The sequence below is a fragment of the Passer montanus genome, unplaced genomic scaffold (assembly GCF_014805655.1).
Source record: "Passer montanus isolate IOZ18808 unplaced genomic scaffold, ASM1480565v1 scaffold38, whole genome shotgun sequence".
Lineage (NCBI taxonomy): Eukaryota > Metazoa > Chordata > Aves > Passeriformes > Passeridae > Passer > Passer montanus.
In genome coordinates, this window is record NW_024368596.1 from 7,557,671 (window position 1) to 7,575,897 (window position 18,227).

General features: G+C 42.5%; 1 protein-coding gene across 7 annotated transcripts in view; it reads left to right on the forward strand.

The window, feature by feature from the left end:
* Positions 1-18,227, forward strand: part of IL1RAPL2 (interleukin 1 receptor accessory protein like 2) — a 339,847-nt gene that overhangs the window by 302,336 nt on the left and 19,284 nt on the right. For all 7 annotated transcript variants that reach the window (XM_039717660.1, XM_039717666.1, XM_039717665.1 and 4 more), the window contains 2 exons: positions 11,025-11,154; positions 17,447-17,592. In XM_039717660.1, the coding sequence (XP_039573594.1) occupies positions 11,025-11,154; positions 17,447-17,592 (276 nt within the window). The remainder of the gene's footprint in view (positions 1-11,024; positions 11,155-17,446; positions 17,593-18,227) is intronic.

Consider the following 18,227-nt stretch of genomic DNA (forward strand, 5'->3'; position numbering starts at 1 on the left):
GAAAATATTGTGGGGGAGTTAAGATACTTCTGATTGAGCTAAAATGGGTCACATCATGCTCTGGAATGACTTAGAGTATCTTGTACTTAGAGTATCCTTGTACTTCTGGTGTTTCTCTCAGTTACCCCAGCTCATATTTTGTGGGTTGAGAGATGTATTGGAACAACTGTGCAAAAAAGTCACTTTCCTTTTATAGAGGAGTAGATGAGGAGAGAGACAGAGTCTGGGATGGATGGATGGATGGATGGATGGATGGATGGATGGATGGATGGATGGATGGATGGATGGATGGATGGATACACACCACCAGGTGTCTGCAGTCCCTGATACAGCCCACCAGCCCCTGGCAAAGCTGCTGTCCCAGCAGCTAAGTCCTGCTCACACCCTGCCAGACACTGAGCTTTCCCTGCCTAGGAACCAAGCTGGCTCACACTAAAGGCAAGTGACCATCAGGGTGGTGACTTGTTACCTGCGAAGTGCCTCAGGAACAGTGCAAGGAAAAGCATAGACAGAAGCAGGGCAGGCATCAGCATTCTGTTGGACAATTCACACACCTTTGATTTATTTTGGGTTTGAGGTTACATGAACCTTGTCTTCATGTTGTACAAAGTGAAATTTCTTTCTATGAAGCAGACTTTCCCCAGGCGCTGGTGAGGCTCAGGGGCTCAGATCTGGTGCAAGTGCTACTCAGGCTCTGCGTCTGCTTCTCTGCACAGTCGTGCATGTCAGCCTGGCTTTCACTTCATTTCCATGTGAGCAAGCAAAGAGCACCATCACAGAGGCTCTGAGCAGCTTGCAGATGACTTGGCATGACAAAAGCAAAGTGCAGGGTGCCAGCAATCAGTATCTCCCATAAACTGCCTGTCACATCTCCTCTCTTTTGCATCTAAAGCCAACCACAAAAGTAGGGCAGGCAGTGTCAGGGGGCAAGGCTGCTTGAGGCCCCTTCTCCTGGTGGGCCAGGCCCACTTCAGCAGTGGCTGTGCACAGAGGGCTGAGGTTTTTTTAACCCATTATGAAAGATGTGTTAGCTTGAGTGCCTGCCCAGCATGGTGGCAGCACAGGTGGCCCAGGCTCCATGGGCTGTGAAGAGGGGAGGCAGTAGGTGGTGGCTGAACCACCAAGGGCCGCCCCATGCTCTGCTCCAAGCCTGTGGGCAGCGGGGACAAGCAAGCTGCTGCCATGGCATGGCTAATCCTGCCAGGCAGCAATGATGGGGTTCCCCTGGCTGTGTCTTCCCTTGCAAGCCCAGCTCAGAGCAAATTCTCTGCCAGCCATGGGTTTGCTGTTCCATGGGCATGTGGGCAGATTTTTCTTCCTTGTCAAAGGTGACAGCAGCTGAAGAGCAACAGTCCCCTGCCAGCCTCACTGAAGAAGTGTGACCTTCATTAGCACTGCCTCTTGCACTGTTGAACCTGAGCTTGAGACTATTTTGGTGAAGCACAGGCAAGGACCTCCACTGTGGCAGCCTTGGGAATGGCCATGCTGCTTTCAGGCAGGGCAGGCATAGTGCCAGGGGAATGTGCAAGCAGCCCTCCCGGGATTTAGGGAGGCCATAATTTGTCCCTTTTATTCTCACAACTGGGTGTGTTCACTAATCATTGCTCAGGAGTGTGAAAGGCAGCTGAGCTCTACCTTTCTGTGGCTGGGGACAAGAGCTCTCTGAGTAGGTCAACAGCTTGAGCAGAAAATTGGTAGGGGTCAGTAAATCTAATAGGGCTGAAAAACTACAGGAGTCAATATTACAAGTAATTAATGTATTTTCTGTCTGTTGGGAAAATAAGAAACAATCAGCAACTCACTGGAAAAAAAAAGAAAACCTCAACTTGTTTGCAAACAGAGCTGTGTTTCTGTGTGGAGCTGGCTTTTAAAGAGGGTTTCATTAGAGGGACTGAAGTAGAGTGGGAGTGTCTGTGTAGCTAATTTGTTTGGCACTTGGGAATAGTGAGGGTTATTAGGTCTGTTTAGCTGGTAACTACCCAAGGGATCCTGGTTTTCAAAGTGCAGTGTTCTGCAGGGGTCTGTGCTCATTCTCTGGGCTCAGCTGTGAGCTTATTCTTTGTGGGAAATGGGAAATGACACAAGTATAGATAGCACAGAGCACAAATCTGTCCTAACCTTCCCAAAGGAGTGCTGCTTTCAGGCTCTTGCCTGATACCTGCACAGCTCAGAGGAGGGAATAGTTTCTGAGAAATACTGTACTGAAATGGAGCAGCTATGGCATATAAGGCAAAATATTAAGAGGCCTTCAGTGAAATGCCAAAGTACACAAACCATACCCATGAGAAGAAGCTTTCTGTCCATTCCCGACTCAACACAGATGCAGCATTGGAGATTCAGGCTGTAGGAGGGCTGACTCTGGAGTTAAGGGCTGAGGGGAGGAGCATTCAGTCAAGATGATTCCTGACAAATGTAAGTTATTGTATTTTTCTGAGCCCTAGCCCAAAGAATGAATCAGCTAAGGAAGGAGGTATGGTTTTGACAGAGAAATAAAAGAAATTAGCTCAGACATATTCATTCTCAACAAGGCAGCGTAGAAGACAATTATCCAAACAGAGAGAAAATTTTACTCAGCCTTTTCTATCTGTAATACTCAGCAGTCAGTGGAAGACTTAGAGAAAAACCTCTCTGACTTCAAAGAGCAACAGCCCCCTCAGGGCAGCTATCAGCTCTTCCCAGGTATCACCCTGCTCTGGGAACCCTCTGCCAGTATTCCCCTGGGTGTTGGAGTGGGAAATAACAGCAAAGTGCTGCCATGTTCATGTCACCCTGTGCTGGAGAAATAGTGTCTTTTCTGAATTTGAAAATACATTCTGGACGACAGCAAGTTTCTTCTGTTGTATTTGTCTCTGTTTGGTATTGCTACATGAGCTTTTGAGAACACACACAGCATCCCTTTAAAAATCCTTAAAAGAAACATTGTCAGGGTGTTGGGGACAGGGTTTGCCTCAGCCTGTTGCCAGCTGCAGGCACAGCTTTATTCAGTGCTCTGGGGGTAGCAGATGCACATCTCTGAAGAACAGTCCTTTGCTCTGGCTCCTGCCCATCTGTGTAATTAGACCATCACACTTGCAGACAATCACAATTACCTGGGTCCTTGTTGGGTGGTAGCAGGAGATTTGCCAGGGGAGAGAAGATGAAGGCTATAACCTTCTCTAGTTAATGCAGAGGTGAAGGCCATGTAAAGGTTTCTGGCACTAGAACAAAAGCTCAAATAACAATCTTGATGCTGAAGTGGCCAAGGTTTCACATTAGACCTTGCGGAGAGCAGCTTAATTTCCTTCTTGGCTCTAGCACAGCCAAGAAAAGAGATAAGCAATAAAGAAGAGCAAAGCTTTTCTCTCAGGATGGGTTTTTTAAGATCTTGTTCTGAGCTCCTAAGATAGTGCCTTATATCCAAACACCACTGTGGGCAACACAGGGGGAGGGACATTCTGAGGCTCTAGGACTCTATAAAATCAAAGCTACTTTCTCCAGAATAAGGGAACAAATCATCTCTCTCTGGCCCAGGCATGGCCTCAAGACACCACAGCCATAGTTTCTACCACTGCTCTGAGAGAAGAGCAGGAATTGTTTGGGGAACACTTGCTTCCTTAGATTGCTGTCCCATGGCGAAAAGGAGGAACAGCCAATTCTTTCTTTGAGCTACAAAGAGATGGACCACAAAGAGATGCTCCTGTGTCCTCACACCAATCTGCTGGCTAGAGGGGAAGGAGGATCCTACCCCTCACATTGCTGCCACTTGCTAGTTGAGGGGTTTCCAATTCTCCAGCTTGCCCCTGAATTGAATTTTCCATGGTCATTCTTGGGCTACATTTCAGTTTCCTGGGCAAGTACCTTAGTTCACCTTATTCTGGATGTCACTGCTCTGCTGCCATTGGGCTGCCCCAGCCCTTGGAACCCCAACACCAAGGGGACATTTTCCAAGTACCTGCAGGGCATTTCTCTTAAATAATTCTTCTGTGCCTCAAAATGCACAGAAATGAGATTTTCAGAAGGACCTCAGCATTGAGCACAAGTTAAAGCCAGCACAAGGCAGCTGTCAAGGTGCTCCTGGAAATCCCACTAAGCATCTGTCTTCATTGTAGGTGCATAACTGAAAGATAAAATCCTTGACTTTCAGTTACACCTGAGCTCTCAATGACTATGATTTTAAATTCTGACCCCAAGGCAGTTCTGAAAATGGGATAAAGGATTTTACAGGATTTAGGTGAGGTTAACTTTTTTTGAGGGTCAGGGGGGAGAGTTAGCAGTTAGGATGTTTTTCTGGATTTTTTTTTTTTTTTTTAAGAAAGCTGCTCTAGGTGATCTTGATTTGATTGATTCATTTTTTGGAACATCTGATAAATTTTTATCAGCAACATTTCAGCCTTGTGTGTGTTTTTTGTTTTGTTTTTCTCTCTCTGTGGGAGCTACGGTCAATAGCCAAGCCTACAAGCAGCCCTTGCAGTGGGTGATTGTGTGATTTAAATTAGCAACAGTTGGGGCTGTATGGAATGACAGCAAATGCATTGACTTGTGTTCTTGGCAACAAACTGTCTAGAGGCTCAGTTGCTTTGTTTTGTGTTTGGAGTTCTGCTCTCTGTTAGTGTTATTTTTATCCTACTTTTTATATGTGCTATTTGCTCACTTGAGTGAGACAGAAAAGCACAAATATCTCATGGCTATGTGTTTTCTGATGTCTCAGGGCATAAGAAATAAGAGCAGAGCAAGAAAGAAAGTTAAAATTAAGATCGTAAACTACAAAGAACAAAAAAAAAAAAAAACAGACCTAAAGATTTCTTGCATTTTTCTCATCAAGTTTTGCCAGTCTTTTTTTTATTGCCAAAGACTTGCCTTTGTCAAAAAGTTCTTATATGAGTGAAGAGCCAGCTAACTCTAAGTTATGTGCTACTGCCATTTATTTTTCCTACACATCATTACAGCTGCCAGGATATTACTGCATGTGCAGCTCACAGCACAGGGCCTTGCTTAGGGGAAGAGCACCTCCTTTAGTTTCCTTCTAGACTTCTTTTAAAAACCTGGAGACTAAATCTAATAAAATGTATATTATATGGGTGTGCTTTCAAATGCTCTCCAACTGTTATGAAATGAATGTCTGGAGGCTATTTGGGTTTGATTTCACTATAAATTTTTCTTATTGAGAAAATTATTATCACTATCCAAAGCAGGTTTTTTAATTTTCTTTAAAATGCTTTCAGTTCATTAATTCCTGGCTGAGCTTTAATTATGCAAATGTTTGGGAGGCTCATATCCAGTCATGAATCCACTGGCTGCTGGAATAGAATTTTGAAATATTATATAATTTTCTGTAATTATGTTTTTTTTATAAGGGAAAATAATTTGGTTTGAGTATGTTGTATTTTCACTGGATCCAGTAATTCTCTAAGTAGTCACTGAATTTCATGAGACTTTTATCTAAATGGGATAGCGTGGTTTAGCACACAGCTAGGCCTGTATTCTGTAGAATCTACAGGTAAAAGAGGGGGGAAGAGAAGCCCATGTACAGTAATTAGCTCTGTCTTTATTGATCTTGTTGAAAAAAGCAAAGCATGGAACCTCTGAGCAAGTGGTGCTGGGATATGGCCGGGGAAAATAAGGGATCATGCATCTGTGGTTTTTGTGAAGGTTTGCCTAAATTCAGTAGTGGGTAAATCTGTGAAGAATTTCAGTGCCAGACAAGCAGGTGAGAGGAACAGAGGCTGAAGGCCCTGATGTGTGAGTGGTCCTGCAGGTCTGTACTGGGAGGGGGTGGGAAATGGGATCAGCTCTGCTGGGTGACACAAGCAAAGCCCAGCACAGCCTCAGCTGCCCCTGCCGAATACTGCAGCCTGCTCCAGGGCAGTGGTGAGCCCTGGAGAGGGGTTTGTGCTTAGCAGCTCAGCCACAGGGCCGGGCTCGGATTGCAGGAGTGACCTTGTGTGGGCACCATTTGCTGCCGTGGCCACCTCACATGCCCAGCAGCAGCTCAGCCTGGTCAGCATCAGCCAGCCAAGGCAGGGCCATTTCTGGGCTGGGCTGCAGCCCCTCCATCTGCTGCTGGCTCTGCTGTCATGCCCAGCCCAGGAGAGCAGCTCAGAGGATGTCATTGCAAGGCACTTGGAGACAATTGGCACTCTCTGCATAGAACTACCACACACAGAGATTGTTTTTCATGAGTCAAGGTCTGTGCTGCCCCTGACATTTGTTTTGTGGATAAATTGCAGGCATAAGCTCTGTCTCCCATATCTTCTTATCCAGGATGTCCTTCTGAAAGAAAAGGAAATGTGTTCTTTACTTCAGGGTTGTATACAACCCAGCCTTGCCTTGCCAGGGGCATTTAAATCACTCTGCTGCTCTTTGGCCACTTTCTAGCACTTGTAAAGCATATTAGAACAATAATGTTCTTGTCAGTGACATGGTGATTTGCCTTGCAAAGCTCACAGCCTGGAAAGTCAGCTTGGATTCTACAGACAGCCTGCAGAATACACTTACTGAGAAGTGATAAGTAACCTGCCTTTGCTGTCCTCTGTCTCAGCAAAGGAAAGAAACAAAGCCCATGAAGTGCCTGTAAAACTCTGCATGTGTCGAGTGGGAAGCTGCTCCTTTGGCAGCACCCAGTTCTCTCCTAGTCTCACAGGGACAGAGACACAAGCACCATTACCAGAGAGGAGCTCCAATATGCAAATACATGGATAAGAGAGACTTGGAGTGTTGGGCTGACCCTCTGGTGGCACTGCACACTCATCTGCCCTGCCATGTGTGGCAGCACACAGCCCTGCAGTAGATGAAAGCAGGGGATTAGCACCCCTTTGGAGTGCAAGATGTAAATCCAGCTTGCAATGTGTGCAGGTCTGACTTTTGGTGCTGCTTAGCACAAAGGGAGACCTTAGGCATTTTCAGTCAGTTCTGCCACTAGGTGGGAAGGTCCACCTGCTCCAGTTCAGGCTTGTTGAGAGCAATATCTGGCTCAAAAATGCGAGAGAAAAGGAAAACAAATTCATATTTCAAGACAAAGGAAAAAACTGCATCCAGGGATTCACAGATACTTTGGCTGCTTGATGGGGTTGCTCTGAGATGGTGTGCTCTGTGAGTGAAGGTCTGATTTGCTGGAAGCAAATTCTCTGATGTGGGATTCAAAGCTACAAAATACACCTGCCTGGGCAAAACAAGTGAAAAAGAACAAACTATCCATCTGCATTAAAAAAAAAAATTCCAGAAAAATGCCTTGGCATAAGCCAGATGTGAAGAGCCTTTGCCTTCCATGCTGGCCAGTCATCCAGCCTTGGCATTTAAGTTTTTAAAAGACAGAACAACTTTAGGTATTTTAAGCTTCAGTTACTTTATGCTTGAAGCATGTCTCGTTCAAGAGAAACTGTGCTGCAGAATTTGTGATTCTCTGTCAAAGCATGCTGGCCCTGCATTAAGCACATTCTGAACCATTCCTGACTAAATTCTTTTGCAGACCCTTTTCCATCATTAGCCAGTACTCCTACCACCATCAGGCAGCTCTTGGGCTTGAATAATTGCTTTTTGTGGAATTCTCATTGCCAGAAAAAAGTTGTTTGAATGTATGGTGGAGTTCACACAGATTTACTGTGAAATTGGGCAGGCGAAAATTGTACAATGAGATTTAGCAATAAATTTTTTTACTGCCAGTGGTTGTGTCTTATCAGCTGGGAGTTTGCAACAAGCCTGCTTGACTGACAAGGTAGGGAGAAAAGCTACACCAGAGATTTCTGCTGAACCTGGTCCTTTACTGTATCAAGGTGACCCCAGCAAAGCAGGAGACAGTGATGTCTGCAAACAAGCTTTTCTACTTTCTTTCCGTGTTTCTTCAAACACTCTCTTAACTATTGATTCATTAGAAATTCACAAATAACTTTCTCTGTTCCTCAGCTAATTATTTTATTAAGTGTAAAGGCATCTGAAATGTCTGTCTGATCTGAACAGAATCCATCTGTAAATGGAAAACTTGTAGGATACTATTCATTCCAGGAATTTTGATGTTGTTAATTAAATGATGCAAAGGGAATATTTTTTAATAAGACCAATTAGTAGTGGAACTACTGAAGGTCATGCAGAATAGCAGTAATAATGTGCAAAAGTTTGGGCCTTACACAAGATGAATTTCTGGAATTACAAATTGCCTGCTACTTCCTTCTGCCTGGAACTGTGGCTCAGTGTAATATTGCATGGCTTGAAGCCAGCCCTAAAACCAGGACCTGCAAAGGGGCACTTTCCATGCTCAGTGCCTATTTCTCCATATATTGAAGGATACATTTAGGGACCACAGAATTCAGACTCATTTTTAGTAATGCAGTACTTGGGGGAGAATGTTCCTTTCTGGGTGGGGATGGTTGGAGTTCCCTGAAAACCAGCAGTAACAGCTTGTTGCTGTGGCTGTGTGGTGATACAGCGGGAGGGGAGGAATCTCCCTTACTTTTCCATATGGAGGCTTATTTTGGGAGATGAAGTGGTTCTGCAGGGAAGTCAGTGTTACCTTTCTGATGGTGTCCCCATCCCAGAGGCAAAAGGAGCAATGATAGTTAGAAACCAGAAGCTATTTCAGAAGGTATAGAGGAGTGAGATGTCCTTACCAGCTTGAAGAGCATCAGAACTGCAGGTGAGAGTTGGAGTTTGGATGGGCCATTCAAGTATCATCAAGTTCTTTCCATTCCAGGACAGATCAGGTCGAAGTATCATCAAGCCCCTAGTTCTTTCCATTCCAGGACAGATCAGGTCAACCCAGACCTGCATTATTCTGCTACTGAGATAAAAATTATTTGTTCCATGAGAAAAGTTGTTCATGCCACCCTCTGATCAGTGATGGGTTTGCAGATGAGATGAACTGTAAGGTTTTTCAGATGTTGTTGGTTCCAAACTTTGGACTGTGAATACAAACTCACTCCAGATTTTTCTGTTCATGGTATTAGTTTATTTTGCTAGTTTCCCTGGTGGCAAAGCTAGGAAATAGATCTGCCCAGGCACATTCAGAGCATGCAGGTTGTCATGGTAAAGGTTTCTGATGCTTTATATTGGGTTTGTTTATTACAGAAGCTGTCTACCAACAGCTGGAGTTTTTAAGTTTTCCTATCTGCGTAGAAAACTTCATATTTCTTCAAACCAGACATTATTACCTCAGGGTATTTACTCTGCATGTATAGAAACCTTAGACTCTCCTTGGAATATTTTCATTTCTCAGGGCTTGTTTTTTTAGGTAAACATCTGCTGGTTTGAGGAAAAGTACATGCTGTAAGATATTTTGCCTGTAACACTTAATGTCCAGCATGGTGTGCCAGGAAAAGGGCAAATACTGTCAATGCTGATAGACCTCGTCTATCCTTTTCGTTTTCACATTGCTACAATGTCTTTTTCCATTAATATCAAGCACGGACTGAGCAGCCACACGCTAGGAATCACCAAGTGGTATTTAAAAAGATGTGTGTCGTGACTCCAAGGCAAGCAGACAAAGAGACCTCACACCATGCAGGCATTCAGCACGTTGGGAAAAGGTGAGGTGGATACAGCCAGAGGCTCCAGTTGTCCCCTCTGCCTATGGAGGACACACAGCACTCACAGGGTTGGGTGAGCCTGTAGTGGAATTAAATGTCTGCCTAGAAGTGTTTCAGACTCTTCATTAGTTACTGAAGTTTGGAACTTTCTCTGTGTTGTAGGATGTGCAAATAATTGAATATCCACCCTTCTTCTTTCTTGTATGTCTGGTCTAGTTGTGTAATCTGCCAGCATCTCCACGTGTTCAGGGGCCAGCTGTGGTGCCAGAGTTCATCGTGAATATGGAGATAATGAAAGAGTCTGGAAAACATTTTCAGGATAAACATTTTCCATTTTTGTCTTTTGCTATTTGAGAAACAGAGACTCAAGTGCAGCCTTTAAATCTTTTCTTGCTGTATCCTAATGTTTCAAAGCAGTTGTAATTTTGGATCTTGACTTGGAAACAATTTAAAGGCAGCTGATTTTCTGTGGCTGGGAGTGCTGTGCTTCCTGACTAATCAGACTCTTTAGACATGTCTTAAATTGGGCACTGAAATAATAGATAGACAAGTGCAAGCAGTTGACTCAGCTCTATGGGGGCTTAGGCAAAGGCACTTTAACACTCAGCTCTGATATGCTCTGAGTGTGCACACAGCCAGTTATCACTCCTGGGCTGACAAGAGGTGAATAATTCAGGCACAGCAAGTCAATCATGGGAAGCTATTAGCCCATACCAAGTGGTGTGCAGCAAATGATTGGCCCCTTCTGGAAAAGTGTAGGCCTGTTCTATATCAGCCAAGAGTCTCCTGCTAACAGAGAATACCTGACATAGTAAAACACTTCTTTCAAATACAGTAAAATTCATTATTTAGGCTTTCCGTTCTTCCTTGAAGCCCTGAAAGATTCAGCAGGAGTCTCCACTGACATTAAATGAGGTCTGTTCTCCCAGCTAAGCTGCTGATTCTACACCTGCTCCATAACCTGGAGCGTCTATGTGAAGTAAAATAGGCAAAGAAAAGTGGGTGCAGCAGCTGTATCTGCATACCAAGGGAATGGGCATGGTTCTTCCAAATTGCCTGATTTGTTGGAGGTTTTTCTGTGTTCTTTTGTTTGTTTTTGTGGCTTTTGTTTTCTTTTCTTTTTCTTTTTTGTTGTCTTCTGCAGGCAGACAATCATCTGTCCTGGCAGTGTAAGCACATTCCTGGACTACCTAGAACAGTGAAAACTGTAGCCAGACAAATAAAAAAAAAAGCCCAACAAAAACCAGTAAAATTTTCGCCGTTTTCATACCTTCTCATTGTTCATGTACTATTTTTCTCATTTAAAAAATGAATGGCTAACCTCAGAGTTTCATTTTACACCTATTTCCTGTAGATGCAAATCAACATCACTTTTTTTCCCATGGTTTATAGTTATTCTTTCTTTTTTTTTTTTTCCTCCTCCAGTTTTTTGTAAGGAGGTTTATCTGAGGTGTTGATATTTCTTACAATAATTTTCTCACTAGTAGCTATGACAAAGTCTCTAATCTTCTCTCTTCCTTTTATCCTCAGGAAATCCACTGACTGTGGCCTGCAAAGCTTTCTTTGGATTCAGTGGAGAATCAGGCCCCATGATCTACTGGATGAAAGGGGAAAAATTCATAGAAGAATTAGAAGGTCACATTAGAGAGGGCGAAGTCAGGTACTTTTTGAATTATTTACTATTAAAAATACTGTATGTCCCACAAGCCTGTTGAGCTGACAAGTTTTTAATTGAAAGTGGAAATCATTTCCTGTCCAAAGAGTGATGGATGACTTGGAGCCAGGGCTGTGTGAGTTGCTCCCTGTCCTTTGTAGTGAGGACACTAAGGACAGAGTAACTTATGCCTGAAAATCTGTTACCAAATTCCCCTGATGGTTGGAGGCTGAAACATCTCCTGAGTGTTCTGGGGGTTGATTCTGCAAGGGAATGGTGCTGTCCCGTGGGACCTGCCTTGGCAAGATGACATGCATTCCAGCACCACTGTTAATCTTGAAGACAAATGGGCTCCTGTCAAAGCCACCACACTTTTTCTCTTCTCCTGAATGTGTTTTGTGTGCGTGTGATCCAGCCCTCAGTGTGCCTTAACCTGAGCCTTCAAGAGTCAGCATTTGCTCCTCCAGGCTTAACACACAAGGGAGAGAGAGGAAGGAGTGGCTGTGTCCAATATCCAGCTTGTTCCTCCAGGCTTAACACACAAGGGAGAGGAAGGAGTGGCTGTGTCCAATATCCAGCTTGTTCTGGGCTTTTTCTCAGGTGCTGGTTATCACTTGATGTAAGTTGTAAAGAAAACACAGTTGTATCCCCATGAACTTCCATGGAATTTGCACCTAACACCACCTTACTCTCCTCCCTAATAATTACCTGATTATTGTTCTCTGAGCAAAGATTAAGTTATGGTTATACTGTGGGCAAGGTGGTCCCAGCTCCTATAGATACAATGAATATCAGTTATGATACAATGAATATGGATTATAAAGAAAGCCAAGGTCTTTTCACTTTCCAGTGCACATTTTTTAATCTCGTGTCTGAGTTTTTTGTTTCTTGTAAAGGGGATTTTGGAGAGCAAGAGGAGAGAGGTCCCTTTGCATTATTACTTGATCAATAATGTGAAGTTCAGCCACTTAGCCATGAGTTGTTAAGATACACTTAATTGCACACAGATTAAATTTATCTTATATTGCCATTGTGCTTCTGACCACAAAAAGCAATTATTGGAAACTTCTGCCATTGTAAGTAATCAGCACTTAATGGCATTGTGTTCTCTCTGGTGTGTTTATATATGAACAGAGTGATTTTGGTCATGTTCTTCCTCTGCATCAGGACAATTTGAGGTTTGTATCTAAAGAGAGCTCCAGCTTTAGCACAGTTCAAAACTTTTCCTTTATGTACATTTATTAGTGAAACTGAGTTTGAAAAGGCTGTTACTTGTCCTTTGTTGTGCCATCTCATTGCACATTCATGTTTCAAACTAATTTTGTGACAAGTTGCTTTTCTCATTCCATTAAAGTGTTTGACTCAGTTTACAGACCTTCACAATTCACTGAATCTTCTCTTCAGCAAAGCTACTTATCACCTACCTAATCTCCTGTGATCACTGCCAGCATTTGAAACAGCATTTTCCAAAACACACTTCATCATTAGCAGCAGTACCCCAGTCCATCCCCTTTTTTATTTAGAAGTAGCTATGGCAACTGAAGTAGTAACTTTTTGCAAATTATTTTTTGCCCATAACAGCTCTTGTTTTTGTATTCCACTACAGGTATGCTGCTTCAGGGGAACTAAGCAGCACTAATTATTCTGTCAGTGCCCTGAGGCAGCCCACATCTTCCACCCTGATGTATTTATTGATGTATTTAAAAATTGTCATGTGTGTTTCAGATTTGATGAGCCATGGTGAACTTGCTGGTTAGATGTCTGCCTAATCAGTTTGCTTCTCGATGGTGTTACTGGGGCATTTTATTTTGAGAAGCTAGGAGTAGTACAGCGTTGTTACAACCAGAACAAGATACTCCCTGGGCTGTTCCTTTGGTACATTTCAACTCTGCATCCCCTTTCTTGAATTGGTTCACAAATTTAGTAGCACTCTGAATTGATGGTGCTGTCTTTACCCTGGGCTGTGCCCATCCATTGTGTTGCTGGATTTTCTGTGCATGATGAGAGTTCAGGTTTGCAAATGATATGTGGGAGCACAAACCACCATCCCCAGTGTGCAGGGTTAACACTCACTGTGCTGTCATGAAAGCACTAAAATAAGGATGCATGTGACCTGAGCATTCTTGTTCAAATCCAATCCATGGAACTGGGTTTTGGTAAGCACACTTCACCAAGAGTGGTATTGGTGTCGCTCTGGGGTTCTCAGTATTTATTAGACCTTTTTACAAAGCTTCATGGTAAAAAGTAACTCAAAATATTGCAGGACTTGGAGGCAGTGACACCCTGTCTGAGCTGCCCCCTTGTCTTCCCTTGAATTAAGATCCCCAGGTGTTAGACATGCGTGGGGGGAAGGAAGAAGAGACTTTGCTTGCCAGCTGGATTTTTCACAGCAGTAATAAAAATGTCATGTAAATTGAACCAGAGTTATTAAAGAAGGAATCAGAGTCTTTAAGCATGTCTGCAGAGTTGTCAGTTGTACCTAATTATCCAAGCAGCCCACAGCAAGTTTCAACGCCGGCTCTCTGCCATGGCAAAGTATTTTCAGACATAAATGTTGCTCTCTCAGCCACCTATGAGTTACTTTTTTGGATCTTCAACAGGCAACACCGCTGAATAGTAATAATGCTCATCTTATAAAGTGTGTTTGTCCTTGTTTTGTCTCTCTTGTCCATTTTTAAAGTAGAATAAGTTTAACTCATCCTAGAGGCATGAAAAGAGGTGAATTGAGACATTTTGAATGGCAGCCTTATTTCTTCTGATTGATTTATCACCCACAGAAGCCAAGAGATGGTTATGAAATGCTCAGACAAGACGAGGATGTTGTTTTCTGTTAGGAGGGGGTGCTGGGGGCAGCAGGCACAGCTCCCATAGCTGATGTGCTGGGTACTTTGCAGAGAAGTGTGGAAGCAACAGCTCTCTCCTGAAAAGCTTACACTACTCAAGTAGACAAATTCAGGGCAGAGAACAAGAAACACAATGCAGGAAAGAGAGAGGGAAGGTCACTGTCGTGCTGCCAGTTGAACGACTTTGCTTTGGAGAGGTGCTTGTGTACACACAGAACTTTCCTTTCATCTCCAGCTGTTGTCACGGAATAGAAGGAAGGGAGTGGACTTCATAACCCTGTTCACAGTTGAGATCCTCAGCTTTATAAAGAATGAAAGTTTCATTTTTGCTAATCCCAAGTCTTGTGCAGGTTAGTAAAGGTTTGCAATGAATGCCTCTGTCTTGCAGAGAGACCCAAGTGAAGCTTTCTTATGGCCTTGTTATCTCTGGTCATATAAAGACTGAACATTTTGGGAAAATATGGTATCAAAGTAAAAGTGTTTTAAATTCAGATTCAACTTAGTGCATACAAGCACTGGGAAAATATGATCAAGGATTTGAAAAATCCAAGCCATTGCATAATTTTAAAAGAAAGCATCTCTATTCTGTAATGACACTTCCTTTTTTAAAATTCATATTCTTACCTGAAAATTATTCACTAGACAAAATGTTTTGTTTCAGATCAAATAAAATGCTTCAACCTGAAGGAAAAGAAAGCACTGAGTGTTGTTTTTACATCACCCACCTTTTATTTCTCTTTTTCCATCCTGTTTGTTGTGAGTTGTCAAGCACCATTGATGTAGCTATGCATTAAATGTCGTAATTGCTCTTACAGTTTGTTCAGCAACCCAGAAAGAGTGAGTTATTGTTTTCTCAACTTGTGGGAGCTGGCATGTGTTGACAGTGATGCTCGTGAAGCTTCCCCCACCTCAGACAGGGACAGAGATTCATGTCTGGGTGTGCACCAAATGCTGTTGTGCCCTTAAGGTCTTACTTGTTGATATTGTATTGTGTTCTGTGTTCTCTGAACTAACAACAACAATTAATTAGTCAATGCAATTAATTAAGGGCTGCATTTGTGTTAAAAAAATGCAGGTGACTAGCTGTGCATTTCTGTGGCAATAATGTAAGTGTAGAGTAATGTTAAAAGAAAAAAGAAGAAAAATGAAAAAGCACTTTCTGTGTTCTCTGAACTAACAACAGCAATTAATTAATGCAATTGATTAAGGGCTGCGTGTGTGTTAAAAAAATGCAGGTGAGCAGCTGTGCATTTCTGTGGCAAAAATGTAAGTGTAGAGTAATGTTAAAAGAAAAAAGAAGAAAAATGAAAAAGCAGGAATGAAAGGTTTAACACCACTAAGGGCTTTCTACATTTTGCTGCCAGCATGATGCTTAAATGTTTGTCAGCATTTTTATGATAGATCCTACTCTATAGATTTCCCTTGCTAAAAATTGCTATTAGAAGATACGTAGAAAAGAATTCTCAGTCCAAATATATTGAATATTCTTTTTTTATGAATGCTCCTCTTTAGCTGATTATATATTATTTAAATTTAGGTTAGGGGTCAGTTATTTCATCTTGCATACATGTAGTTTAGATATAGATAAAAATAACAGTCTCTTTTATCTTAACTGTAACCTGTCTCCATTATTTTCTGAGTAAAATATCCTGATTACAATAAACAAGAACATCTGAACATTTGCAGAATGCTCCAGATTAGTTTCCCAGATATCTTCTCTGTTAATGATTATATTGTTCCTTACTGCATGATTGGTAAACCAAAAGTTTTTGGGCATATTGTTTACCAGCAGAGTGGCTTTCCTGAGTCTTTATATAGATATAGCAGAATAATAGGTAAATGAGAATTGATTCATCTCACTCCCAGTGAGATTTAGGCTGAGTATGCAAATGGACCAGGCTTTCTGAGGAGGTTGTTTTCTGGCCAGAAATTGTGCAAATTTAATCTTTCTTCTATTATTTCACTACTTGGACTCTGGACCAGAATTAAAAAAAAAAAAAGAAAAAAGAAAAAAAAAAGAAAATCATGGATTGTTCTTTGTTTCTAAATTCAACACACACAAACACACACCACCCCCCTGTTTTTAAACTGTTTTTCCACTCACTTTTTTGCAAGTTTTGCTGCCACAGTGAAAGAAGCTGAATTGTTGTGGATGCGCCTATGCCTCTTCTGACTTACTGCAGAGATGTGTTTCTAGCAGTCAGGCTTGCATTTTTGACTGTCTAGCGCAATGCCCTCAGACTTCTCTTTTGATTTGTTTTCAGTCTGTTTGGAGTTCCATGGATGTCATGTGAAATCATGTACATAAGGAAATGTGTGTGCTCACAATGTCTTTGGTTTATAAAAGAGAAGCTTGGGGTTTGCCATTACTGACAGTTGTGAATGTCTCCAGCAGCAGTTTCCATCCAGAGCAGGCAGCACTCTGGTTCATTACTTCCCATCCACTCTTCTCCTTTTGGTCTTGGGAGAAAATATTTCTTTTTTGGTGACCCTGGGTTTTATTTCTGCCTTTACCTCACAGTGCTGTGCAGTCTTTTCAGAGAAGAGACTCACTGAAGTACCACTGCAGTGGGGAGTTCACAGGTGACTGTGAGGGCACCCCACATTTTCTGTTTACCTTCTTGTGCAGCATTACACAAACAGGATCAAATTAATCTGGTGGATTTTACTTGACATTACATTTCCCTTTTCAAAGGAGCAGCAACTTTTTCTTGAGCAAGTGATAAGCCCTATGAGAGAATAGGATATTGTATTTTTAGACTTAATGTCAGCAGCAGAAAACGTGCATTTACTTTGCATTCTTTTTAATGTTCACATGAGAACAATGACATGAAAAGGCTGTACCTCTGGCCTGAAAGTCTGCTAGAACTTTTATTCCGTTTGTGGGGATTTGCACGTCTCCTCTTTCCTCTCAAAGGAGCAGAGAGCTCTTATTCTTGACACTGTTTCCCTTAAAAGTCAGGATCTAGCCCCAGAAAATAGAGGAAAATTCCAAAGACTAGGACAGCTCCTTTTGTTGGTTTTCCACACTGAATTAAAATGTATCACAATACCCAGCCTGTAAATTGCCCTGTAATTTGTTCACTGATGGCTTAGTAGCACATCCTGCTTCTTGAAAATGGATATTTGTCGCTTCTTTTAAAAGAAGCATTGTTTTTAGCATTTAATTCTGATGGAGCCAAGAAAGAAGCCACACATATCCACTGTACCCATGGCCACTCTTCTTGCACTTGGTTCAGCTCCTCACTAGACATGGCAGGAGAAAAACCCTTCTGGTGGTCATGGAAAATGCCTCTGTGAAGCCTCTGTCAGGCAACATGAGTCTTATTTTAAGTCCTTCTCCAGGAGTGAAGGAGGCCAAGGAATATTGTCATGTGCTGAGAAATCATAGTGCTTTTGGGAATCTGCCATCCATATTAATTCAGTTAAAGAAAAGGCTGTATCCTTCCTTTCAGACTCCTCAGAGAACATCTTGGAGAAAAAGAAGTTGAGTTGACATTGATCTTTGATGCTGTGGAGGAGGCAGACCTGGCTAACTACACGTGTCACGTGGAGAACAGAAATGGACGGAAACACGCCAGTGTTCTTCTGCGCAAAAAAGGTAATTTTCTCTTTTTTAGTTATCTGTGACCTCACCTGCCTCAGCAGCAATACATCCATCAAGGTCCTGCTGACCTCTCTGAGCCAGGCTGGACTCCTGTGTGCCTGCTTGGAGCTGAAGTGTGCTTGTGTACAGCTTCAGTTTACCATTTGTGGGGAAAAAAATCATGGATTGTTCTTTGGTGTCTAGAAAATTGGCCTTTCAGGTGGTGCACTTGCTTGGAATACAGTCACCCATAAGGCACTAATAATCAGGGGAGGTATTTTGGACTAAACAACCTATGAATTTGACCCAGAACTGACTAACTAGGCCAGTTAAAACTTACATTTCTTAGAACAGGTGCCCTGGCAGTGAGGTCAGATGTTCTCTTGTTTCTCTACTTCCTGGCTTTGTGTTTTAAATTGAAAACTTTAAGCTGTCTCCATGCATTTTGATTTCTAACTGCATCAGCAATGAAGACCTGCAATGGGAGCTACAAATACATGGAGAATTACCCCATCATGGTTGTCTTGCTTGATACTGAATGGAGTTCCTGAATGGAGAGCAGCACTGCTGAAAGATTACCTGCAGCAGAAAGGAAACTGTTTGGATTTGAATGTGCCAAATTTAAAAGTGCTGCTGTGCTCTGTGTTTGA